The sequence below is a fragment of the Spermophilus citellus genome (genome assembly GCF_964194105.1).
Source record: "Spermophilus citellus genome assembly, chromosome: 10".
Taxonomy (NCBI): Eukaryota; Metazoa; Chordata; class Mammalia; order Rodentia; family Sciuridae; genus Spermophilus; species Spermophilus citellus.
The window spans coordinates 7,287,025-7,314,010 of record NC_138197.1 but is presented as its reverse complement, the minus strand read 5'-3'; the positions used below and the strand labels follow the sequence as shown (position 1 = coordinate 7,314,010).

Genomic DNA, 26,986 nt, shown 5'->3' with positions numbered 1-26,986 from the left:
AGACCTCTGTGTCTATGGTGGGTGAAGAAAGATCCTCAATTATACGCCAAAATACAGGTCTTTGCAAGAAAGATTTAATGCCTATTGTCACACTTGGAGTTACAAGGTATTAATGAGCAAGATATACCAAAAAATGTATTTTTCCCCCCAGGCTACCAGGTTTTGCTGTTGGTATAGAATATGTGAAACCTTAAACTGTGAAGTATGAATCAGAAGGGCTTCCTCTATTATGAATGATGCCATCTTTAAGATGAGGGACTTTCAGTGAAATGCAGGAACATTCAGGGTAATGTGTTTGCAGCAAGCAGGATCTTGAATTTATTGCAGAGGGGAATGTGTGAGTTGACCAAAATGGAGAATGATGAGAAGTAACTAAATTATATATGACAGTCTTTACTGAGCAGAGGAAGGAAAAAGCTTAATGATGTTGTGGCCAAAGGACCAGCAGCAATTGGTGATGTATTGGCTGTAGACTGGTAAGAAGAGAAATGCATCTATGAAGATCCAAAGACTATGGATGAGCCTGCCAAGGATCAAGAAATAGAATGGGGGGCAGGGGAGGGAAACAAGGGACTCGGGGTATAATACATTTTAGTGGCAACAAGACAGTCAAGGAAAGTCCATTTGACATTAAAAATCACCATCTTAATCTATATTGCTCTTTCAAGTCTGAATTTTATTAAGGCCACCCAAAAAAATCTATAGTTAACAATGAAGCATCTTTCTCTTTTGCTTTCCGGGCATTCACCAAGAGCAGTACATAATTTAATTATTGAATCCACAGACTGGACCATGGAGATGAAGAATGATGTGTCTGCTGTAGTGAGAAATTGGATAGAACAAACTGTTTATTCTCATCATTCTTCCTCCGTTAAGCTAAATTAATATAGTTAACAAGCTTTTGTTTGGATTAGTATTCAGATCTGGGATGTGCAGATAGGAAATTACGATTATTACAGTAACTATTATTTATGGAACATTGGGGGTATCCCTCAAGCCCCATGAGTAAAACAGGTTCTTCTGTCATTCACCAATGTTTTATCAGATTTAGGGGCCAGATGTTTGAATAGAGTTATGAAGTGCAAGAAAATCAGATTTAGTTCCTTGAGGCATATGACCTTGGAAACTTCACGATGACCTTTCCTATTGTCCTGTGTCCCCTTTTCCTGATCTTCTTAAACAATTTGAAGAAACCTACACAATTTTAGTGGGCAAACTTTACCGGGGAATTACCAAAAGTAATGTGTGCCCAGAGTGATGGGAGTAGAGAGGGGGTGGTAGACTGTAGCAAACATCTCAGGTCTTTCCACACAATTTCAGTAGAAACTGTAAACCGATCAAGCAAAACGCAAATGCAAATGCAGCTTCGAGGTATCTGTGCCTTTAGGCGCACCGTGCCCAAACAAATCCCTCTAGTGTGAAACTGAAGCCGGCAGAGACAAATAGTCCCCTCCAGCGCACCGCTACACAGCAGGCTCATTCCAAAGGCCAAAATCAGTTCCTCTCACTTGCTGCCCCTTTCATTTTCACGGCATTAGATGCGCCGAGTCGTCTTTCAGTTACATATAATAGATGTTTATTTAAGCAACAGCTTAAAGAAATTGGTAGGAGATCTATATGGGAAAGAAATCCCACCACTACCAACAAAAACCACCCAGCCCTCAGATGGGTACAGTCAGATCCCTGGGAATGGTGAGGAGCAGGTCCCTCTCCAGCACCCAACCCGGGGCCACCGAGCGCCACGAAATGCTGGGCGGGGCCGGACAAGCAGCTGCTTGACTTCTTTGCGCGGCCGCCGTGGGCGGCGCAAAAAGTCAGGGGCTAAATCTGAACCATCCGACTCCACAAAGCGGCCCAGCACCCCCGGGGCAATCATTAGCGCAGATGCCCTGGCCCTAAAACTCCCCAACCCGAAGGTGGCCTGTGCGAACCGAACCCGCACAGTGAGTGGGAGGCGGAGACACCATGAGACTCCCCGCAGCCGTGCGCACCGTCCACGCCCGCCGCCGGGCCGCCGTCCCCTCCGAGCGCGCGCCGCGCTGGCCGCTGCCACCTTCCGGCCACGCAGCGGCCCCGCCCCCTCTCGCGATTTCCTTCCCTTGGGCGCGCGCCGGCGGCGTCGGCGGCGGCGAGGACGAGCACCAGCCATCAGGCCAGCGGAGCCCGCACCGGAGCGGGCGGGGGCGGCCGTGCGGGTACGCGGCCGCGCGCCGCGTGGCTCCCCGGGGAGCTGGGTACCCGGCTCGCGGGCCTGGGTCGGGCGTGGCGAGCCCTGAGGAAGTCCTGCTCCGCGGGAAACTTGACAGTGGACCACCTGGGGTGGCGGCGGCGGGGGCTCGGCTTCTCTCGGGCACGCCGGGGTTAATTTAACGGCGAAAGCTGCTGCTTCTGCCGAGCTTTCTCCCTCGCGGTGGCGGCGGGAGTTGGTTCTGGGAGTCTGAAAATAGCAGTCCTTCTGGCGTCCACGTGTTGGGGCGGGAACGCGGGCTTTAGTTTCTGGATCAGAGCTGAGGGAGTTGTGGAGTTCTGGGTTTGCCCAGGCGCGGGGCTAGCTCGGTCTTCCGGGACTAGTTGTGTACCAGTCTCAGGTCCCTTCCGTTTGTGCAGCTGGGTGTCAGTCCTCCCAGGGCTCCACTGGGCACAGGACAGGTCAGGCGTGCGGCGGGGTAATGCACCGCTTTCCCTTCCTGGCCTGCCTTCCCCCATTTCCTCCCTCGCTCCTGTTTAGTAGGTACTTACGTGGCACTCTAAAGCCTTTGCAGGTGCCAGTCCTTACGCCAGGAGGGCAACCAGGCCAATACAGCATCTGGGTGTTCTAGTTAAGAGGGTTTGCAGGCTCCTCAGAATTGAGGCAACAGAATCAGTGGGCATTTAACCTGTTAAATGTCATTTATCCTTTTCAGGCACTTCTGAACTGCTTAGAGCCAAAGTTTAGAGTCCAAAGCTTGAAGTGGAAGTTTTGGGAATTTCTCGCTTTTTTTTTTTTAAGACTTTTTCAGTGATCTGAGTAATTGAGGGATCTTTTTTTTCTTTTTTCTTTTTTTGAAAGACTTTCTACCTGAAGGTCTAGACCACCTTCATGGGCTCTCCTTATTGTTGAGACCACTGGTGCCTGCCCTGAGTGAAGCCCATGTTGCAGAAACCCGAGTTTAGAAAAAGTTTATTGTGATTTTTTTAAGGTGTCAATTATTATGCTTTATTAAATTCTAGGTATCTGCCACACTTGTAATACTTTTCATCTTTTAAAAAGCTCAATCCCCTGGGGTTTCACATGTAAATTTTAAATATATAACAGTGTATTTTTAAAAATTAAAAAAAAGAAATAACACTTTTCATAGTTTTCATTTGATCTGGTCGTCAGAGTTTCTATAACTTCAATTCCATCTAGGGAAAGGAATTATCTGGTTAATTTTCAATTGGGACAGCTTTAGATGTTGACTTGGGAGTCCAAGGGGCATGGATAATACTCCTGTGTGGCTTAGGGCAAATTCCCTAAGTTTACTAAATCTGTAAGATGGGATGTTACTGCCTACCTTAGCAAGAAATGAGGCTTGAGCGAGATGATGTATATAAACAAGCTGTTTGAAATCTATTAGGTGATCAATAAACATTTCTTTTATACTCTCCTTCCTGTGCTGACTCCAAATTATAAGGGAGGAAGAGCAATTTGTAGGTCTGTTGTATGTAGTAACTTGAAAAAATATCCCATGAGACAGCAGTAAAAAGATGAAATTGTTGGGAATGTGAAGCTAGTCATAGGTGCCAAATTCATACTTCTGAAATAGTAAAATTATTTTTTTAAAGACCAGAGACTGTCCAAGGTCCATGTTTTGTGACTCCTGATTGATAAATGTAGTTAAAATTGTCTGTTTAGAGACCCAGAGTTTAGTTTGGTGCATTGAATCAAAAAGCAGGTTTACCAAAATACTTTTTTTTCAACATTTTCTCTAGATTCAACATGAGTGAAGTTTCCTGCAAAAAACGGGATGACTATTTGGAATGGCCTGAGTATTTCATGGCAGTGGCCTTCTTATCAGCACAGAGAAGCAAAGATCCAAATTCCCAGGTAAATGAGTTTCACAGGGGATGTATGGGTAGTCACAGAGTGTTGCTTACAAGTGAATAGAATACAAAAGGGGATGCCTGTCAACATGCAAATACAGAGTAAGTCTGCTGCCTTTGTGCTGTAGTCCTGCATGCATACATTTCCCGTAGAGACTCTAGTTTCCTTCACTGCCCACCCAATGGTAGACCAGCCAATTGTAGCCACCAAACTTTTGCATGTGTTTCCCTGTAGGTTGGAGCCTGCATTGTGAATACAGAAAACAAGATTGTCGGGATTGGGTACAATGGAATGCCAAATGGTTGCAGTGATGACCTTTTGCCCTGGAGGAGAACAGCAGACAATAAGCTGGATACCAAGTATCCATATGGTAAGGCATTTTATATTCTATCCTGATTAGTGACATAGCTTAATTGGGAGGTGCTTAATTCAGAAAGTCACAAAGCATTATCTTCCTTATCAGTTACCACTAAATGGAAAGAAAAAAAGTCCTGTTAAATTACTCCAATTTCCTGTCCCCATCTTTTAAGTTCATTTCCAAAGAGAGCCACTGATGGAAGCATGGTAGTGCCCCCACAGCCTGGCCCTGAGGTCCTAGGCTCTGTTGCCTGTGGTGGGCCTGGTGTGCTTGCCTGGCAACCTGTGCAACACCAGAGCAGCAACAGAGGTCTGCAGCCCCTTGGCAGAGATAACTGAGGGATGCGCATAGTGGCACTGAGGTTGTTTCTTGACTACTAGGAAGTGGGTCAGCTCACCAAGTGCTGCCTGCAGCTTTGCTCTGATGAAAAGCAGGATTCATTCAGTGTCTCTGCTGAGTTAGTTCAAGCTCATCTCTGGCAAGCAGGAATCAAGCTGAGCTGGACCTCAGGAGATGGATGGTGCAGTCGCTTCTTCCTATTGTGGGGCCTCTGCAATCCCACAGTGGTCTGTGGTCACATGAAAAGCCAGAAGGTGTGGAAACGAAAACCTTTGGCTTGCCTATCTGGATTTTCACTTAGAAGTTAGGTGAGGGTGCTTCTTAGAATTTATTGAGCCTCAGAGAGAATCCTTTCAGAAATTATCTGGGAGAGACAAACCACAGCTTCACTTTTCCTTTTATTCCCTAAAGAATATGCAATTAATGCCATAAAAGAGGCTAATTGAGTTGCGTATGTTGGTTGCTGATTTTTCATAATGTTCAGGCCTGTATTTATGTCTGAAAGAGAACAGACTGGCTTTGTTGGAAGTAAAGTAGATTAAGGCCATCCAAATGGGAAAGATGTGCTTTCAGGAAACCAAGTTCAAGGCATGATGTAAGACCTTTCTTCCCTGTAGGTTTCCTCATGAAGAATTCCAAGTCTGCATTTAGTCTAATTTACTTTTTCTAATGTTCCTGGACCTTCATCACCATAAATTTCTAACTGCCAAATCCTCCATGTTTGAAAGAAAATGAGAAAAGGTGCATAGAAGTAGAGAAGGAATTGAGGAATGAATGTGGGGACAGCAAGGAAGCATTTGGGGTGTTCAGGTATTAAAAAAACATAGCTCAGTGATTAAGGGGATTTAATAGTCATATAGTCAGTTTAACTTCACCCTGATAGGAGTAGGAAGGGCAGGATCAGAATTAGGAGAGAGTAAGACTGTCTTCTCAGCCCCAGTTTCATAGCTGATGGTAATGAGTTATATGAAAAATGTGCTAACATTTAAAAAAAAAAACTTTTGTCATCCTGCTTTTGATTCTGTAAGCATTTGATGGTAAGAAAGGGAGGAAATGATTAGTTGTTTTTAGGTCTATGCAAAAATAATTTTTCACGGTACACTTCAGCGTCCCATATAAAAACAGTGAAAGTGAAAGGGTCGATACAGTAAAGATCTACATGTATGACTACCACAGTCAATATTTCACCGAGTCAAGACAGTGAAATATTGGTCCTCGTGCTGAGCTTGGATATGGAGGAATTCTTAGGAGATTTAGCCTGTTGTTCCCAGGCTGGTGGCAGAAGATGCCAGTGAATGAACCAGTGTGGAGGGCTTCTCAGTGGCAGTCCTCCCCATGAGACCTGTACCTTCTTTAGTCACTGTGAGCCCCAGGGAAATTCATTGCAGTGGCCTGCAAGCTTAAACCTTTGCACTTGCCAGTGTTCCATAACCTCTCAAGTGACTGGTTGTATTTGCTATGAGACATTGCCTTTTGTCCAAGTGGGATAGAGAACCTCTTTTTTTTTTTAAAGAGAGAGTGAGAGAGGAGAGAGAGTGAGAGAGAGAGAGAGAGAATTTTTAATATTTATTTTTTAGTTCTCGGCGGACACAACATCTTTGTTGGTATGTGGTGCTGAGGATCGAACCCGGGCCGCACGCATGCCAGGTGAGCGCGCTACCGCTTGAGCCACATCCCCAGCCCGATAGAGAACCTCTTAGAGCTGCTTTCCATAAAAAAAGAAAGTTTTTGAAAACCCCCACAGGCATCTGCCCAACTGCACTGATTGTTTTTTATTGAATAGCTGCTGAGTTTTAGAGCACTGGTTGTCTGCCTGCATTATTTTTTTTTAATCATCCATATGATACCTCTAAGTTTTCAAAGCTCTTTGCCCTCACTTATCAATTATTCATTTTATATGCAGCTGTGTTAGAATATAGGTAATTTTCTTTCACGGGAGTAAGCTTGTAATTTGATGTACCATAAAAGTTGTAGAAGGTATTAAATGGTTTTTAAAAGGCATTTAGTATTACTGCCATCGTAATACTTATAAAGATAGGCTGTAAGTCTAAATAATGATGACTGGGTATACACTGTACATTCATTCCTCTCTTCCATGCTTTTCAGGCCACAGAGAAATGTTTAAATTGCCTAGGATGTAATAGAAATGTTTGATGGTAGTTGACTAAAATGCAAATTCTTTCCCTTTGGTTTTTAAGACTTTTTAAAACTAAGGTGGTAATGTCTGGTATTGGATAATGTATTTCTTTCCTCACCTCTGTTATGGGTGACTGCTGCTGTGTCAGGAAGGATAGATTCATAGGTTATGCATTAATCCCTGAAAAGGACTTTTGGTAATTACCGAGAGATCAAGACCAGTGATTCTTAACTTTTGAATAAACAGGACTGTCTTTTAAACCTCAAAAACTTCCAGTATCTTTTCCGTAAGAAAATTCATGGTGACAAAACCTATTACATGTCATTAACACATTACATTAATATGATCTTTATTATTCAAACAGTGTGTTGGGAATAAATAACACATTGTGTGCTAGACATAGCATTTATTCACTGTGGACCATGCTAGGCCTCTTGCAGTACTCCAGTAATGCTTCATGGTTCTGTGCACAGAGTTGAAGCCTACCCTGTTCTTTTAAGTAAATTCTGTGATGTTGCATGTGCGTGGTGGTATCTCCTAACTTCGTGGTCAGTGCTCTTTATACTATGCTACTCTCTCTCTTCAGTGAGGCTCAGGAATTCAGCTTTTCTGAAACACCAATCATCTTCTTTTGCAATTGAACAGATTGTAGCTTAGATGAAGTGGCTCCTCAAGAACTTGGAGAGTGGTGACCTGTGCTTAGTGTTTAGAAAACCACTTGCAAATGACTTAATATTTCTTCAGAGGGGAGTGCAGGGGACTAAATGTTTGTGTCCTCTCTACAAATCAGTATGTTGACAATCCAATCCAAATGTGATGGTATTTGGAGGTGGGCCTGTAAGAAGTAGTAAGGCCATGAGGGTGGAGCCCTTATGAATGGGATTAGCACCACTATAGCAGGGACCCCCAAAGAGTGCTAGTTCTCCACCATGTGAGGACGTAAGAAGGTGATAACCTGCAAATGTGGGTGAGGGCCCTCAATAGAACCTGGCAAATTAACACCCTGATCTTGGCCTTCAAACCTCCAGAATTGAGAGAAATAAATACGTACTTTGTTATAGTAGCCCAAAGTGACTAAGCCAGTGAGCTTAGAAATTGTGCAAATTCAAGTTTATCAATAACATACAACTTATTCTACTTTAGTAATTCTGTAAGCTTGAAGTCATTAGCCTTGATTGACACTTTATAGGGAGGAGGGAAACACAGAATACTTATAAAATACTAGGAAGTTTTTTTTTTTTTTCTGGGCTGTATCTCTAGAGAGGCATTTTTAAAGAGTGTTTTTGTTCTTCCAGCCTTAGGATCAAAACTTCATGAAACTATTTTATTATAATGTAATGTTAATATGGAAAGTGAAAATTCCCCCTGCTAAAGAAACTGCTTTTATTTCATCTTTTTCTTGGAAAATCCAGAAGATAGTATGATGTCAGTAACAGTAAATGGCAGGAAGAAGGCAGCATTGTTATAGTGAGAACCCTCTCAGATGAATGGCAATTAAAAACCCAGGAAGCAGCAAATTTATCTAATTTATCATAAGAAGAGACTTTGGAAGACTTTTATTTTTACGAGGGGGTGTATTACTAAACTCACATGAAGTGTTCAGTTGACATTTTTAGTTTCTTTTTCTCTGTGAACTTTATTACGGTGAAACACATTTAATCTAAATATCAATTTTATAAAATGGAGGTAAAATACTCTTGGTAATACATGTATCACTCTTTCCTTAGGTTTTTGTAACTAGTTTTGCTGCTATAGTTTACAGACCACAGAGTTGAGTAGAGCTACCCGATTGTTCAGCTTCAGGGAATTTTGAGCAGTGCTTGCTCGACTCACCCTGCCTTTGCACCTGTTTCCCATTCATGAAGGGTCTAGGGATAAGTGTCTTGGCTTGGCCTCCTCTTCCCACCCAATTGATGGAGAAACCAGGATTGCCCTGCCTGCCAGATCACACCTTGTCACATTAGGGACCACGGTCTTGATGTGCCTGGGAGTGGGAGGTAGCCTCCCTCAGAATACACTGGGAGAAACAAAGACCCATCTGTTCCTATTTCTGTAGGACTACCCTAAAAAGGATATGATTCTAGGAAGCAAAAACCTGGAATTAACTAAGGCAAGTGATGGCATGGCAGCTTTAAACACTTTTGCCAGTGTGTGGCAGTGCTTCTTTAAATTTTATATTTAAATTTAATCTTTATTTTTCAGACTTAGCATATTGTTAAGCATGCATAGATGTCATTTTCGTGATTACTTAGCCATTTACCTTACCCTCTTGAACACTGACATTTTCCTGACTGTCATGCGTGTGATGTATTTCTTTGGCATCCAAAAGGTTAGTCTTGAGAAACTAATTTATCAAGAAGTTAGGAGACTGATCCTTCTTAAGCTGTGACTTCCTCACAACTTGTAAGAGCTTCTTAGTAATTAAGATCAAATTTGTTCTTTCAGTCAGTTGAAATTGAATGCCCTGTGGTTTTGTTAGGCAGATCCTGGATTTGATGACTTGCTGTTTCTTTTTCTGCAGAATTTAATTTCACTTATAGCTTCCTGCCATTCCGACCCTGCCTAGCCATCTAGGAGTTATGGCCTGACAGCGGGTCTAATTAGAGACTTTTGTACAAAATAACTAATATAATCAATGGAAAACCTTTGAGCACTTGTGCAGGAAAGAAATTAAGTAGATTGTTTTTGTGAATCAAGGGGCAAACCCAGGCTTGATTTGTGTTTTTTTAGGTCAACAGGAACTCAACAGTGTATGTTTGAGTCTCTCCCCTGCCCCCTAAAGTTAACCAGCATGATGTAAGACTATTTTACTCAAAGGTATAATTGCTCATAAAGTCTCCAGAAAAGAATAAGTAGTTATTTTTAAAAATCACTTGATTTTTATGTATGTAGTTTTGTAGACACAGTTAATTATTTTTAAAGCATTAGTAGTCATTTCATTATAAATACCTACAAAGGAGGGATAGTAGCAAAATATAACCCCCTGTCCTAAAGAGCACATGTAAGAAAAACCAAAATGCTCATCTAAGGGACTCAGATCTACCCTTGAAAAAATATGTATGCCTATCTCCTTTTGCTAAAAAGTGATTTTCAAGTCAGCTCACCTCAGAAGTCTGAAATAAAACTCGATTTAAGTGGTTCTCAGAAGTGGGCTTGAAAAGTTATTCTTTGTACTATTTATTTCTTTAAAAACAGGTTTATTGAAAAATTAATAACCTTAATAGAATTTTAGGGCACATTCAACTTCCTGTAGAAAACAAGAATGTTAAGTATTTGAGCATATTAGTGATCTGAATGCAAATGGGTATTCTTGATGATAAATACAACTTCTTTAAATTTGCCGAGTCTGCTTAGCAGCTCTGGGTTACTGTGTGATCCCCTGATGAGTCTCATGTCTATATTTTGATGAGGGGTTTTGTGTTACTTGTGTTGATTTTGACAGATCTTCTCTGAAATTGGCTAAATTACTAAGATTATATTTTATTTTGACTTTTTTTTCATCAGGAATCTCTCTTCCATAGTTTTGCTAATACTGGTATTTTAAAGTAGAATGTGTGTACTATTCACTCCCAGAAATTTGCAGTAAAACCTGGTTCTTAGGAATCCTTGTAAATATTTATACTGCTTTTCAAACTTTTACTTCTTAGGACTTTTTCCCCCCACATTTATTTTTATTGGTGCATTATAGTTGTATGTAATAATGGGATTTGTTGTTACATGTCGGAACATCCACACAGTATAACAAAGTAATTTGGTCAATATCGCTTCGCAGTTTCTTAGGACTTCTATGTTTGAATGGGGTTATGTTTGTCTGTAAAATACATATTAGTTAATTAAACTCCCTCAGTGCTTATAAAAGAGTGACCACATTCCAGAGAAAGAACCCTGGACCCGCCATCAAGAGCCCTGGGTTCCAGATCTGGTTTATTTATACCCAGCAATTGTGCAGCTGTTGGACACAGCACTTGACATTTAATTCTCAATATCTTTGTGAAACAGGTTATTACTGAGGACTCCTCCAGTTCTATAATTCTAAAGAAAAATATAAATAATATAGCTCTGATTGCATTAGATTAGTTTGTTTTTCTGCTTGCAGAGTTCTGAAAGCATTCTTGGTCAAGGTTGCAGAGCTGTAGAAAGCTATTGGTGGCAATGACACAGGGAGAATGTGAGCGTGGGTAAATTAATACATAGAAACAGGCTTCTTTCCTTTCTTCCCTTTCAATAATTAAAATCTGCTGCAGTTCTAAGATGAATTCAAACCAGATAGAAGACAGTATGCTCAAATAGGAGGGACTGGTTAAACAGTGTTGGTTACCCCACAGCCATGGAGATTAAAAGATACTGAATGAAAAAACGTTGGATAACAGCAATAAAAGAAAAGATCCTGTGTCCATGTGAAGAGAATATATGAGTGCATTTAGAACTATTTGGAGACAAGAGGTTGGTCTAAGACCAAATGGAAAGAAATGACTTTAGAAATCCTTTGTGAATCGCTCAATGTGGTACTTACTGCAGTGTAGGTACTTGCCTGGCACGGGATTCCTTGTGACAAACCCAGATTATTGGGAAGCAAGGAAGTCATGCATCGGGGGAGAACACATGCCCCTCCATTCATTCTGTAAGAGGGTTGGTGCCAGCTAATTAGTGGAGGTGTAAATTTTATCTCTGTGCCTCCTTCAAATGATAGATGCCCAGTAAATTTAAAATATTGAATATGATAACTGAGCATGAATTTTTAAATTCTGCAATTAAAAGACTTTGTTCAAAATGCTATTAATTTTGAGTTTAGGTGAATAAAGGGAAGCAGAATTCCTCTTCATTTTTCCTTTTGCAAGTAAGTTATCACTTTTTAGGAACTGAAATAAATACTAATGAGTCATCTATTCTTTTGCTGGTGTGAGGTGTCTTCTGGTGATGGGGGTGTTCTCTTGAGGCATCTCGTTTCCTTCTTAGAGATTATAATCATATCTTATAATGCATTGGATTTTTTTTCAGAGTATGTTCATGTACTCATTCATTCATTCCACAAATACTTACAGAGCATCTATGTGTTATCTGCCAGGCAATCTGCAGTGGTAAATAGAACATGCATAGTCTGGCTGCTGTTTTTAAGGAATTTTCAATTTAATTGTAAAAGAGGTAGATATTAATAAAATAAGCAGTTACTTTGAATACTCCTTTCTAAGGAATGACCTTTAAGCTGAGATCTGAAGGATCAGATGGGCCCTATCAGCTAAAGATGGGTGTTGTTTTTTGGGGAGGGGAATAATGTTCCAAGCAGAGGGATTGCTTGGGTGAGGGCCTCAGGTGGGAATGCTCTTGGAGCAATATGTGCCAAGGCAAGAATTAGCCCAAGCCTAGTGAAAGGGTGAAGTGGTAAAGAGAGGTTAAGGAGTTCAGACGTAAAAGATACTTTGCTTGTGCTATGGATGGAATGTTTATAGCCCACTATAAGTTCCATGTTGTAATCCTAGCCCCAAGGGTGTGATATTAGGAGATGGGGCCCTTGAGATGATTATATCACAGGATCAGAACCCCCATGGGTGGGATAAGTGCCCTTTTAAAAGAGGCCCCAGGGGAGCTAGCCAGTCCTCTACCATGGGAAGATGCAAAGGAAGGTTCTATGATCCAGGGAAGTCCATAAAGTAGGAGTGCAACATGTGGATGGTGGAGCCATGTTTTAAAAAAGAGGGAGTTGTGCACAGTGTCAAGGGCCACCGAGAGGTCTAAGATTAAACATGGCTATGGTGTTTAGCAACCTGGAGATCACAGTTGACATTGCCAAGAGCAGTTTGGAGAGAGTGGTAGGGTTGAAAGACAAATTGGAGCCAGTTGAAGGAAGAACAGGAGCCAGGGAAGTGGGGACCTTATTTAGATAAGGTTTTGAGATGTGTGGCTTTGAAGAGAGCGGCATACTGGTTGTGTGGCCAAAAGGAGACAGGCCAAGAGAAAGGTTTGTGTTGTTATTTTTTTTTTGTGTGTGTGTGTGTGTGTGTTTTGCATCAGGCATTTGTTAACAGATGGGAAACATCCACAGAGGAAAAAAAAGGGAAAAAGAGGGAAAGCATTTGAAGATGTGAGTGGGGTTGGCCTCCCAGGCACACTGGTTAGTGACAGGAGGACACCAGGGCACATGGAGGGGGTAGGTGACAGCAGATGCCAGGGTTCGTGGAATGGCTGGTGGGATGTGATAAATAGCAGCCTTTCCAATGATGCAGAGGCAGGCTGGCAGCTGCAGGAGCAGGCATGGACATAGTGGGAGGAGAAGTGCTATGGACCAGGAGAAGCCTGCCTGAGAAATATCCCAGGAATGTAGGGCAGTGTCAGGAGCTTGCCTCTTCCCTCAGAAAACTTAGCTGGACGGCTAATCCCTCTTTTCCACAAGTTGAAACGGGATCAGTGAGTTGCCCGAGGCGGGCTTTGTGGAATTGGAGTTAATTGGAACACAGGGATCCTGACTCCTGTTCCAGTGCTCAGTCCCAGTTTACCTTTTAAAAGCTGTGAACACAAGAGGGAAGCTGTTAAGCCTGGTGGTGTATATTTACATTACAAAACTGTCAAAGGATGATTAGTGCCCATTTCTCCTGTTGCCTTTTTAGTTCCTTTTAGGCATCGCACATGTATTTCACACGAACAGTAGGAAGGGAGTTGGCCTGGCTTACCCATGGATGAAATGCACTTATTCCACGTCCTCCTCCCTCTGACCTGATTGTGTGCCCTTAGCACATGGGGAAGCAGTGTAATTAGAGTTCTGGGGGCTTTATTATCAATAATGGAAACACCACAGTCAGAAATCTCTTTAGCCCTAAGCACTACCATTGGGGCTAAGTGGCTCCCCTGGGTGTCATGAGTTGTTGCCAGCAGCTTTGCAAGAGGCAGTGAGGAAGGGGGCAGGGGCGGGGAACAGAGCAAGTGGGAGAGAGAGAAATGAATGTTCCTGTGGTCAGGCTGAGCTGTGCAGCCCAGGACTGCCTGGTCTCAAGTGGGCAGCCCCAGGAGGTGGGAGGCACTAACATTTACCAGGTAGATCTTCCACTCTCTAGTAACAGACTCTAGTCTTTCTACTAGTTCTTGGGGGCAGGGATTTTTCTCACCGTTTCACAGGTCAGGAGGTGGAGGCTTAAAGATGCTACAGTCTTGAACTACTCCGTGGGGGAGGCACTGTGTGAGCAGGCAGCTGAGTGGACATGGTGAAGAGGAAGCACAGGGGAAGGAGCCACGGACGGCGCCAAGAGCTGAGGGTGCTGTGGCCTAAGAGTGGACCTGGGATGTTAACCTGAAGTGTTCAGCAGAGCCTGGGCCAGTGGCAAAGGGTTGCCCTGGAGTCCATACTTGGCCCAGGGCCTGATAACTTGGCTCCACCTGCTGCCTCTTTTGTACTGGGGATTGAACCTGTGGACGCTCTACCATGAAGCTATATCCCTAGTCCTTTCATTTTGGGGGCTGGTCTTGAACTCATGATCCTCCTGCCTCAGCTTCCCAAGTTGCTGAGATTACAGGCATGTACCACTGCACCTAGCTTGACTGCTTTTTAAGTGAATGTCTCACCCCTTTCTTCCCAGGCCTGGCCCAAATTCCTTTCTGCTGCTATTTTCCTCTAGCAGAGACTTCCTCTCTGGACACAGGGTGGGAATACAATAAGATGTTTTCCATGCTTGAGGCTGGGTTTTCCACATTATCACTATTTCCTGTTTTTATTTTCACACACAGACATACACTCTTAAGTAGAATTGTATGTCCCTCAATGTCAAAAGGTAGTGGGGCCACGTTATTTTATCTGGTGAATGGAAAGACTGCTACCTGCGCACGGGGCTGGGGGCACTGGTGTCTACATGCTAAGCACATTTAGTGGGTGGGTGGTCAGACGGAAGTGCTCTCACTTGTCTTCTCTGCTCAGGAAGATGCTGTTCCCTGGCACCCAACTCTCCAAGTCCTCTACAGTGAGGACCAGCTGTAGACTGGAGGCTCTTTTCTTAGGAAACAAGTCCAGTTCTGACTAGTGGCTTCTAGTCCCTTCTGCTCTTTGTGTAACCCCATGCTAGGACAGGGGTGGATCGTCATTCCTACCTGTACTTGAGAGAGGCCAAGGCTTGAGGAAGGCTTTATCTCTGTGTGGGCAGATCCCAGGGTTTAACCCACTTTGTTCTGAAAAGACATCCGTTATCCTAATACATTTTTCTACAGAAACAGCATCACCTGAAGATCCAGTTCTCCACCTGCCTGCGGAGTCCTGCCCTTCTCTAGTGCTTGTAGCTTTGACTCAGTCCCCTGGTTGTTTTCTGTGCCTGGACACATTCTGCCCCTTGGATGTGAGCTCCACAGGGAAAGGACCCACCTCCTTCCTGTAGTCCTGGCCCCCAGTTCACACCCTGTGAATGCCTGGCCTGGGATGGGCAGTATCTGGAGCCACAACTTAGCAAACATAGATGGGAAACGCTGAAGGTTTTAAACTGTTTCTCTTTCTGCCACAGCCCAGAAAAGGATGGGATGCTCTGGCTGGGGCCAGGCTGGTACCTGAGAAGCTATGAGTGAAGCAGCTTTGGAGTGCCCCAATAAGTCCACAGGTGTTGTGGTCTGGATATGAGTGTCCCCACAAAAGCTCCTGTTAACTCAGGAATGTCCTGAGGTGAAATGATTGGACTGTGAGAGCTGTAACCTAATCAGTCCATCCTACTTTGGGCTAGGTGGGTAGTAACTGTAAACAGGTGGGTCACTGGGGGCATGCTCTGGAAGGGTGCATCTTTCCTGTGGCCCCTTCTGGGGTACTTGGGGTATTGGTAGATTTGGGGCTTAAATTTAGAGGCTATTCTGCTTTAAATTATTAATTTGAAGGATAGGTACCTGGGAGGCTGGCAGTGACATATGAGGCCCTGTCAGGATATCTTTCAATAATTAAGAAATAAGTCATTGAAATTCCATTTTAGTTTCCAAACTTTTAAATGGTCCTGATAGAGGAGCAGGTGCATGTCCCACCCCTTGATGGAAGTCTCCATCAGGCACCTGTCCCACCACGAGGGCAGGGGTGTAGGCCCATGCTCCTAGATGTGTGCCCAGATATAGTAACTCTGACAACTTTAGGACCCCAGAAATAATAACACGTAGATTCTTTTTTGGAGGAGTAATGATGGGAAAGCGTTGTCATCAGAAAGGAGGTGGGATGTCTTATAAACTAACATTTGAGTCATTAAAGAAAAAAACTCACAGTTCATTCTTAAGCAGTTACCTATTTCATGACTGTTGGTTGCAGGGTGAGAACCCAGTTGAAAGAATAGAGTGACACACCTTACCGTTTCATTCCTGGCTTTGAGCCTTGTGTTGTCAGTGTACCCAGCCGTCCAGGTGTGGAGTGGTTCAACTGGCATGGTGGCAGGAGTACAGTGGGGCTGCTCCGAGTCTCTTTAGCAAGTGCCACCCCTAGCCTGCCCAGCCTTTTTAGGTCAGCCCTGGGAGAGTCCTCCTCAGGCCGAGGAAGTCACTTTCTTCAAGTAAAATCCTGTATCTCTAAAAATGAGGAATTTTAAACAATCTGGAGTTTCTTTAACTGGAATATAAACTTAGTTTTCCATAGTGCACATCATGTCAGGCCCCAGTATTTCCTGTCCTGTCTCAGTAGCTGTTGAAACCCAGTTGAGGCTGAATCACACTGTGACTGCTAAAGTATTTGTGTAGCAGTTAGAATTTGTTGAGCATTATTCAGGGCAGTTTTTTTCTTTTAACTATTTGAGTAACCTTAATAGTACTACTGTAAAAATAGATATGTATTAGTCTTAATATCAAATAAGATGGAAGTTAAATCTGTAAAACTTTGAATCTCTTAAATTCAACGAAGGATAGAGTATATCCTGTTAATTTGTCAAACTTCTAAAGAACCGCCTACATGAGACAGTGAGGATTAATCAAGCCCTAGTAAGAGAGAATTTGAAAAATACAGTTTTCTAATTATACAATCTCTTCCTAGTGGTCCAAGGTTAATGCAGTTCTGAATTCTGACAGTTAGTAATAGAAAAGACAAGACAAGACCAAAGCACATGAATTGTCTTATAATTACCTGAAACAAAGGTTCTCCTTTGGCAATCAAGAACTTTATAAGCACTAATCTGGTATTTTTAGGATTTGATTCTCTTCCTTTTAAACAATGTTGGGAGTAATTGAAGGGTTTTGTGTCACTCTTTGTGCTTATCAAATATATATGAATTATTTGAAGATTTCTTTTGCTTATTGCTTAGCTGTCAGTATGTCACTCTAGGTAGTTGGAAAATTCATCTCTTTTTGAACAATTTTAACAATCAGTAGTCCTTAGATGCTGTGTATTTTAAATACTTTGTCCTTATTCCTACTCTGCATACAAAAACTATGTTTAAAACTAACAGTACCAGTCTTTGTTTGGTGATTACACCCAGATATATTTTGGCTCTTGCTGCAGTTCTTTTTAGGCATGTTAGCACTAGAGAAATTTATTCTTTAGTTTATTGCTGTCAGATATCTGTAAATGTTCATTGTAGTGGGAAAAGGTACAGTGACCCCCTCCCCTCCCACACACACCCCAAAGAAGGCTTGAGAAGAAGATGGGAAATTAGGGTTAGGAATGTGGAATCCAGAGTTTTACAATAGATGTGTTATCTGAGAATCTAGAATAGATGAATCCTTAAATCAGTGACTGTAGGAAAGAAGTAGAAAATTAGGATGGAACCTTGGGAAGGGCCCAGAAAGGCAGAAGAAAGAAAAGGATCCACAGAAAGGTAGGAAAAAGACAGGGTATCGCGGTCCTGAAGGTTTCAGGGTAAATAGTAGTCCACTATTCCAGGGCCAAGAGAACAGCGAATTCAAAGATTGCAAAAAGAGGCTGTGGGTTTTGGTAATGATAGGATCATGCAGTGGTGCGGAGGAGCTGGGTCAATCAGCTTTCACAGCCAGTTCTGCACTTCTCCCAGCTCCGTCACATTGGGGGGTATTTACTCCACAAAAATTTGTGGATGCTGCAAATCAGGCCTTTTTCTTTTCTTTCCTCGTCCTCCTTCTTTTTCAGTAATTGCTTGTGAACATTAATCAGCAAATGACAGAGCCTTCAGGTTGCCCATAGAGTAGTGAATCTCACATTTATTACTTGGCCACTCAGCAAATGTATTACCTGAAACATAGTAAACATAGGTTTTAGAAGTACGCAACCCTGCATGAGGGATACATTCCAGTTTCTGCCTTTACCCTGTCAGTTTCATTAAAACAAAACAAACTGATTATAATTCATTAAACTGGTTTTGTGACTTGTAGTTTGAAAACATCGTTTCAAAGAAAACTAGAGGTTATATTTGCAGTACAAAGTCAAGAGATGATTATTTAAAAAATTGAGGAAGCTGTTGTTGAAATACTGATTCTCCTTGAAAGGAAGAAGGAGAGATGCTGGGAGATGATCTCTTCAGAATGAGGAGTAAGTGTCTGTGTTTAAAGGTAAAGAAAACCAAGCAGAGGCAAGCAGGGGCCTCAGGGTTTGCACCAGGAGAGGAGATCCGTGTTTTCTTAGTGAAAAGTTGTAGAGATGATCAGATGTTCTGGAGGACTGAATGAAACTGAGAATATTAGGAAGAAGTAAAAAAAATCAATGTATTTGGTGTTTTAAAAATTATACTTTTATTTAGTTAGTTGGGAATGTACTTTCTTAGAGCCAATGTTACTCTTGTAAACCAAAATAGCACTTGTTCACCTTGTCAAAAGTCATCCTTTATTCTCCTGCCTCCAGCCCCCACTAGGGATTGAACCCATGGCCTGGTGCATGATAGGCAAGTGCTCTGCCATTAAGCTACATTTCCAGCCCAAAGGTCATCCAGTTTCTAAGTGGCAAATTGGGCCTTGAGCCCGGTGCCCTGCTGTTGCAAAAGTTCTTGCTCCATGCCTGCCTGCCAAGGTGCAGAATGCAAAGGGGGAAGGGGTCGGCTCTGTGTCTGACTAGCCTGGGCTTCAGAGCAAGTGAGGTACAGGCCAGACACATTGGTTCTGAGTGCTCTTTGTGTGGAAGCAGACTTGTGATCAATATAGATGACTAGACTGCGTAAATGAGTCCCCAACACTTCACTCAGACCAACCTATATTAAGCAAATTGAATGGATGGCCATCAAATTGGTCTGCCCCGTATCTTCTCTGAGGACATGGGCTCCTGGGCCTGAGGCCCCATGGAGTAATGTCTCCTCATGTGGAATGAACCTGAAGGGCCTGCGAGGAGGTTTTGGAGGGAACCTGTAGTTAGAACTATAGGGGCAGTGGAGACCCTGGACCAGAGAGGCAGGTATTAAGCCAGAAGGGCGAGGCCAGATATCAGGACCTGGGTAACAGCTCAACAGCTCATGGGGAATAATAGGGTGGGGAACAGGTAGACAGGGGCCAGTGCTCCCCTAAGCTGGGGCTTCTCTCCCTCCCTCGGCCCCTCAGGTGAGTCTGGAAAGCAGGTGTTAATCAGACAGGCCTTGGTGAGGACTCTGGGGAGGAGGCAGGTGCTGGCTGTGTCTGAAGTTGAAGGGGTGTAGGACTGAGCAGGAGAAGTCAGAGTTGGGCACATCCTGTGCTCTTGACTGAATGCTTGGGTTTGGTTTTTGTCATTGTCTCGTTTTGAATATGTGGGATTGTGGGTTATGGACTACTCCTTGTGAGAGTTTCCCTTGTACCTGCCACTCTGGAACTCATGTTGTCCAGAGACCTCATGTGTTATTAACAAGACGTTCTGTATTTTTCATCTTTTGATTTTTTTTTATAAGAGAAAAGAAGTCTGTATGTTATTTCTATAAACCACCCTTGATACACAGGGACATCAGATACTTCCCTAGAGAATCTGTTTCATATGGTAATTTTCACTAAAGAATCCAGACCGATAGTGTTAAGTTTTGCCCCAAACTGCCTCGGATGAATTGGTGAATTGGAGAAAGATCGTTGCCGTCAGTGTGACAATTCTTAAGAGATTGAAAAGCGGACATCATAATAGTGTTTCGTAACAATTTCAAAGACTCTAGTTCTGAAGTTCTGAATATTAATACCAACACCATCAAAAATATTTATTAAATGGGAAAACCTATTTTTGATATTTGAATTTAGGAGGACTTTTGGTATTTCCCAATGTCACCATCAATAATTGGAATCTGCATTTCCTTCTTTATTCATTCAATAAATATTTAACACCCATTATGTTCATGGCATCACATTAGACTCTGGGGAAGTTACAAAGAACCTAGAAGGCTGGGCTCTGCCCTCAAGGGGGAAATAAAAGAAACAATTACATCTAATTGGTTTTAACACTGAGCAGTGTTAATGCCAGCTTCCCAGCGTCTTGGTCACCAGGGGAGAAGGGGCCAGGGGAGCCTGTCCAAGGCCAGTGCCCACTTGGCCATGCTGCTCCTTGAGTTTCCTCTTCTTATCCTCCCGTAGCCTTGGGGTTTGTTAAACCAGGGAGTCTTGGGAGGTGTGGCCCAGATCCCCGTGTGACCAGCGAGGATTATTCTCTGATGGGATGGGATCTGATTAAGTGCAGCTTATTTCTTTAGATTTCCCTGTAGTGCCAGAGACTGTTTTCACACATGGCTGAGACCCCCTCAAAAATGGTATTCCTCGTTTAAATGTGGGTACCTACTAACATTTCCCGAGAGAGCTCTTGGTCAGCTTTTTGCCTGCAGCATCTTGGAGCTGCTGCAGAACACGAGGCACCCATGGGTAGTTGCAGTTCCCAAGTCCAGGCCACACCCCAGACTATCACACTCTCTGGGTATGGAACACAGATATGAATGTTTCGGAAGCTCCTCCAGGGACAATTTTGCCCGTTACTGCTGTAAGTAGTGTGTAGTAAGTCTTCAATAACACAGAAATTTAATAATGATACAAGATGGCCATACAGAAACCATGGGCAGGCCGAGGGATTCAAAACCAGCCTGTGCTGGAGTCCTTCTCACTCCTTCCAGAGGAGGAACACCCTTGCTGGCAGGTGGTAGAACACCTAGCCAAACTGGACCTCAGAAACCAGCCAGCTTTGACAGGTATGGGGACGGAAGAAAGGACGGGGCTCCCTTTGACCTTAACTCAGGCAAGCCAGGGGATAGCCCTCTACCCTCATTTTGGGATCATTGGTGGAATGGGATAGCATCAAGAGCTTGATTCATCATTGCTGTTAAGTGGATGAATGTTTTTCTTATAAAAGCTAAACTGCTGGTTATCTACTGTTTTTCCTGTGTGTCTTAGACTGAGAATGATGAGGTGAAGCAGATCCCTCAGGGTAGAAATGCTCAGCTTTGCTTCTTGATTCTCTTGCTCTTACTGCTCCCTGCCCTCTTAACGGCCACACAGAGTACCCCTGTGTGTGCATATCAACACACAAATGAGCCATTTTATGTGGGCAGTTCAATACCCCAGGGTCTTGTGGAGCGATGAGCTATTGCTTGGCCTAAGGTGGGTGAAGGTACTTGACCTCAGCCCCCCTGGCTGCTCTAGTGCTCACAGACTGAGGGCTGCCGCAGTGACGGTTTTTTAGACCATGTGGCCCTCATTTGGTGTTCTCAGTATGTGCTGTTTCTAATCAATTTATTTTTATCAAGTCTATTTCAGAGGGGGGAATGGAATGCCTAACACTTGGTAAATTCTTCATGAACTGCAATCAAAGTTTTTCTTTCTTTTTCAAACTCACAGTGTGCCATGCTGAGCTAAATGCCATCATGAACAAGAATTCGGCTGATGTGAAGGGCTGTAGCATGTATGTCGCCTTGTTCCCATGTAATGAATGTGCTAAGCTCATCATCCAGGCAGGTAGGAGCTCGGCCTTTCCATTTGTCACATTTGCATTGCTGCCTGCTCATCAGTAGCTCATTGCAGATGCATTTGATCTTAAATCGCTATTGTTTAGTTCTAAATTAATTGCACTATCAACTTTGCAAGATATTTCCCGTGTTTTGTTTTTGAATGGTGCCAGGTAGTCTAAGACTAATTGCATCCTCTGTGATTCTTAGCATGTTTTTAATTTAGTTTGCAACTTCTTAAACTGCAAGCTGCCAAAAAACAACACAGGCATTGCATATAATTACTGTCAATTTACCATTCTCTGACATATTGTGCATAGATTAGGGGGGAGGGAGGGAAATGAACTTCTGTCAGAAACAAGGTCAGCTGGGAGTCTGTATATCAAATTTTAATTTGTAGCTAATACATGGTAGATATTTGAGGATCTAAGCATATCTTTGCATATAAATGCTGTAAGACTCAAATGGTACTACTTTAAGTTTTTCTTATATTACAGTTACCATAAATCTCCATGGTTGTATTCTGAATATTTCACCTTTTTCAAACTGTCACATCTAAGATTCAGCTACACTTTATCTCCATAAAGCTCTCAGCTTGAGATTTAAAGACTTAGCATGTTTAGCCAGATGTGTGGTTTAAAGGGGCTGTTTATCATCAGTCCCGTGGATCTCAGAGCAGAAGAGGTCTGATTGAATCAGAAGCTGCCCTTAAGGAACAGCGCGAGCTCCCATGCTGTTGCTGCTATTCGATCTTCTGGGATGTTTCCTCAGCCGTCTGCAGGCTGCAGAGGTGGCAGCAGGTGCATATGCTGAGCAGCTTATGGTCTCTGTGGTTGGCTCCCTTGTTCCTCCCAGAGCTGATGGAGTGCAGAGCCACTGGGATTCCTAACTCTCAGGTTTGTACTGCCTGGTGAGAGCAGGGAAAGGAAGCAGAGCTGCCCTCCATGGAGCTGGGTTGAATTGCTCTGCTGAGCCATTCTTGGAAGCCCAGTGGTACCAATCTCTCAATTGGCCAGCACCTGCCACTCCTCCTGTATCCCTCTTAAGTTCAGAGTATTTGCCTTGTGAATAAATATTTGCTTACCTGCAGTAAAGAAAATTTGTTAATTGGATTAAGGCTTGACTATTTGACATGTTTGCATTTTGCATTTGTTAAAAAAAATCCATGAAGACTGGAGGGCAGATTAAATATAATCCACCCTCTGCTATATTAGAAAGCAGCAGATATATTTTTTAGTAACTGGACATTGTCTGAAAGCAGTTAGAAAAGGTAATTAATCATAGATGTTACAAGAACTCCATCTGCCTCTGCCTGTCTTTTGCAGGATCTATATATGCATATACTAATGGGGCTTCCACTGTTCCCTTTTAAGGTATAAAAGAAGTTATTTTTATGTCTGATAAATACCATGACAGTGATGAGACAACAGCGGCGAGGCTCATGTTTGAAATGGCTGGGGTTACATTCAGGTAAGTCAGGAGAACTTGGGGGAAAGGTGGTGTGAAGGGCTGATGTAGAAATACATTTGACCTTGTCTGATGTTCAGTTTCTCCTTGTGATGCCTGAATTCCACACTCGGAAGCGTGTTCGGAAATGTGATGGCATAAGAATCTAAAGCTTATTTTAAGGGTAGATTTTTAAGAGTAGTGACAGAAGTATCTGAAGACAATCTGTTTAATGATTATCTTTTAATATTTGTAACTTCCCAGGGCTTAGGCTAATTATTCAAAGAGCGAGAAATTTAAAAATTTACAAGTTTTGTATAGTAATGCCAAACCTTTGTAAATTTTGTAGATGTACCAACTCTGGCATAGACAAGTTAGGATGAAAGTAACCTGCCAGGTCAAAACACTAGGAGCTCTTTTTAGAGCAAATTTTATTTGAGATTAGAAGTCTTTGGGATTTTTATGATCATCTTTGCTGAGCAAAGATTATGTAGCATGTTTTACTTGCAATTAAATTCAGTCACCTTTGATTAATGGCAGAAAATTTATTTGATACTGAAAAGCTTTTACAAAGCTTGATGGTAGTTTTGGTCAGCAGTGGTAGGACCGTCATATTAAGTCACATGCCCAGCCCCCTATGCTAACTGTTGGGGATTTGGGTTTTACGTGATGAATCTCTAGAACTAAACTATTGTGTCTTATGAGATTTTAAATCCAATTATTTGGATATTCTCTTATTGACTGATTTTAAAAAGAATATGTATAGCTCCCAATAATTTTCTTTTTAGTTGTTGGAGAAGTAATGAGTAATGTATAAGAAGCTAATGAGTACAAAAATATAGTGGGTTTATTTTACCTTTGCCTTTTCAGAACATGATTTTAAAAAATTGCTCCTCACTAAAGCTAGTTGTATTTTGCTGTGTATAAGAGGCAGAAGAAAATATACTATCATTCACTTCAGAGCAACTCCAAGTTGGCTGCAGAAATTTCCTAGAAAATAAGATAAATCTGATAGGAAAACGAGTAATCAGATATCATGTTGTGCAGCTAACTTGTTAGAAATCCCTGACTCCCGGGTAATTCATGAACTCAGGTAGCTGAAGAACATACAAACCAGGCCACCCCATGCATCTTTTTTTTTTTTTTTTTGGTCTTCGTCTTTTCTGGTCCATGTTTCTCTCGGTATGGTGCACCATAATTGGCTTCTATAGAGATAAACTATCAAACAAATCCCAGAGCATTTTTTTTCCTCTGCACAGAAAATATAGTTTAAGCCAAAGTAAATAAATTGCTTTAACTACTCATTGGATAATATCTTTATGTTTTGTTTTTCATGTTTAGGAAATTTACACCCAAGTGCAGCAAGATTGTCATTGACTTTGATTCAATTAACAGCCGACTGAGTCAGAAGCTTCAGTGAGTTCCATCTCATTAAATCTCCAGAAGATTGGGACTGTCCTCTTCTTAGAAGCTGCTAATGTCTTTCATCTTGAAGTTGCACATAACTTTTTAATGGCCAGCACAGTGCCAGTAGACATCTAAAGAATATAAAGTCTCAAATCTCCCTTACTGTCCCTCCTGTCACATGGAATCTGCATCAGTTTAAACTATTGATTTAAGGCTGAAAATAAGGAATCCTGCAGATGGCTGGCATGAGGGGTGTCTCCTCCCTGTGGCCCGGCTTGCTGGGATGCTGGGGGCTCTGCAGAAGAGCCTCCACTCTCTGTTTCCGACTGCATTTCAACAGCCACTCCTTGCTGCTGCATGTGCTGGAATGACAAATAAATAATTGTTGTGCTCTTAGTGGGGATGAGCAGATACACTGATGTGAACATCTGGCCCAAATGAAGCATAACATGTAGTGCCCTTGGAAAAAAAAATGGGACCCAAGTGACAGTAGCATTAAAGTCTCTGCTGCAGGAGTTGAGGGAAACCCCCACCCATCCACCCAGAAAACCCAGATAGGGTGGCACATCTGTCCTGACAGATGATCAGCGCCACTGAACCAGGAATATTTTCTCTGTTCCTGTTATCCTGCCACACACATGCTAGTGGCACATTATCCCTCTGGGGGGTGGGGACCCCTGTTGTTTTGGCTTCTTATTTTTGGTTTGTTGGTCACGGAGAGCTGTTACATTTAGTTTATCTGAATAATGAATTGTTCTCAAAGGACACAGCCCATCTCCCCTTGTCACCTCCTCGAGACCATACCCTACTGTGGTGGTAACGGGGCTGGTGGGGAGGGCAGTGTCGGGCATCTCCCCCACGCTGCTGCTTCTGCTGTGTGGAAACGGGTTGCCTCTCTTGCACACGCCAACGTGGTTCATTTCCGAGCAAATTAATTCCTGTCCTGAAAGTGAATTGTGAGAAATTCCACCCACCTGGAGGCCGTTTATTCCAGATCTATTGGCGACTGGAGCTCATTTGAGCTCCTGGCGCCATGCCTTCACCTACACAGATATCACCCTCCCCATCGCTGCGGGTTGGGAGTGTGTGGCTGTGTACCTTATCTTTAATCTCATTTAATTTTTATTAAACATGCTCAGTACCTTTGTTGAGAAAATGGTTTCTTTTTTTTTTTTTTGAGTAGAAATTAGAAGTTTATTAAAGGACAGCAGAAAAGACTTCTCCCAGAGGAAGAAGGGGACCCAAGAGGTGGAATCCCGAGAAAATGGTTTCTTTATCTTAAAGATTATTACCTTTTTTAGAGTGCTCTTATGTTTTCATGAGTTTTTATTTTGTCTCTGAGGTTTTGTACTCCTGTGTTCTAGGGTATTTTGTAATTTGGCTCCTTACCAATATTATTAAAATCTTATTAAAATCTACCACAGCAGAGTATGTTCATTTTTATATTATCATAATTATATGCTTAGCACTCTATTTCTGCCGTTTCTGTATTGTCATGAAACACATTACATAGATTTATGCTCAGAGAACAATCTGAGGTACTACATGCTGTGAACTTGCCCAGGGTCGATGGGTGATGCTTCCTTGTGACCAGAGTTTGGGTGTTGGGAGGGGCTGCCTATGACTCTGTCCTGGGTTCCCTGCTCCCTGTCTCAGGTACAGACATCTGATAGGTCCCCAGCTGCTCCCTCCTCTAATGCTGAAGTCCCATAGCCCATCCTCTGCTGCCCTCTCCCCTTATTCTGTTTTTTTTTCTGGTGTTCTATTTCTCTTTTATCCTCCAAACCCCTTGATGTCTGTTTGTTCCAAAATAAACAAAAGGAAAGTAGAAGAAAGAGAGTTAAAGATAAGAAAACATATTTTTATATTGTTGTAAGTTATGACCCATGTTAGCAAGGAGCGTGTAATTTTTGTGTCACATTTGCACATATATCTGGGGGCTAATAAGAGATGTTACGTTTATTTAACTTTGATACTCTCTTATATTTGGTGTCGGTTGCATTGAATTTTAGTGAAAAAAGGTTTTTGCTCCTTAAGAGGGATGTACATGCAGTGACAGTGACAGTCTGGCTGAGTTGCTTATGGGGTTGGGGTGCTGTTAGTGGGTATATAAGACCTCCACCTCTGAACTGTTGTTGAGCCTGATTTCCTGGTGACTGGACTAAAGGTAATTACATCTTACTTTCTGCTGTCACTCCGGGAGTAGCGGAATTGTCCTGTCCAGAGAATTCTGCAGATGTCAGTGTTCCCGTTAATAGAGGTTTGCTTTGAACTGTTGCCTTTGGGAAAAGCATTCCAGGAGGAAGAGGTTTTGAGCAGCCTTTTGCCTTGCAGGCATTACTAGATAATTGTGGCGAAGGGAGACTGTATCTGAGAGACGTGTTGCTGCCTGTCATGGCTAATCAGTGACAATAAGGAAGCCATCTTTCACTGAACCATTGGCAGAACCACATTTAAAAAACAAAATTTGA

The 26,986-nt window shown here is 42.6% G+C and overlaps 1 protein-coding gene across 2 annotated transcripts; it reads left to right on the top strand.

Moving 5' to 3' along the window:
• The first annotated feature begins 1,864 nt into the window (after positions 1-1,864).
• On the top strand, positions 1,865-25,674 carry LOC308658324 (deoxycytidylate deaminase-like). Of its 2 annotated transcripts, XM_081310879.1 has the most exons (6): positions 1,877-2,195; positions 3,952-4,066; positions 4,298-4,433; positions 21,556-21,672; positions 23,036-23,132; positions 24,450-25,674. In XM_081310879.1, exons 1-6 carry the CDS (start codon positions 1,966-1,968, stop codon positions 24,526-24,528), a joined length of 774 nt encoding a protein of 257 aa, XP_081167005.1. In that variant the 5' UTR covers positions 1,877-1,965; the 3' UTR covers positions 24,529-25,674. The 2 variants fall into 2 exon arrangements, with proteins under 2 accessions (XP_081167006.1, XP_081167005.1); XM_081310880.1 differs by lacking the exon at positions 21,556-21,672 and having other exon boundaries at positions 1,865-2,195.
• The last annotated feature ends 1,312 nt before the right edge of the window (positions 25,675-26,986 follow it).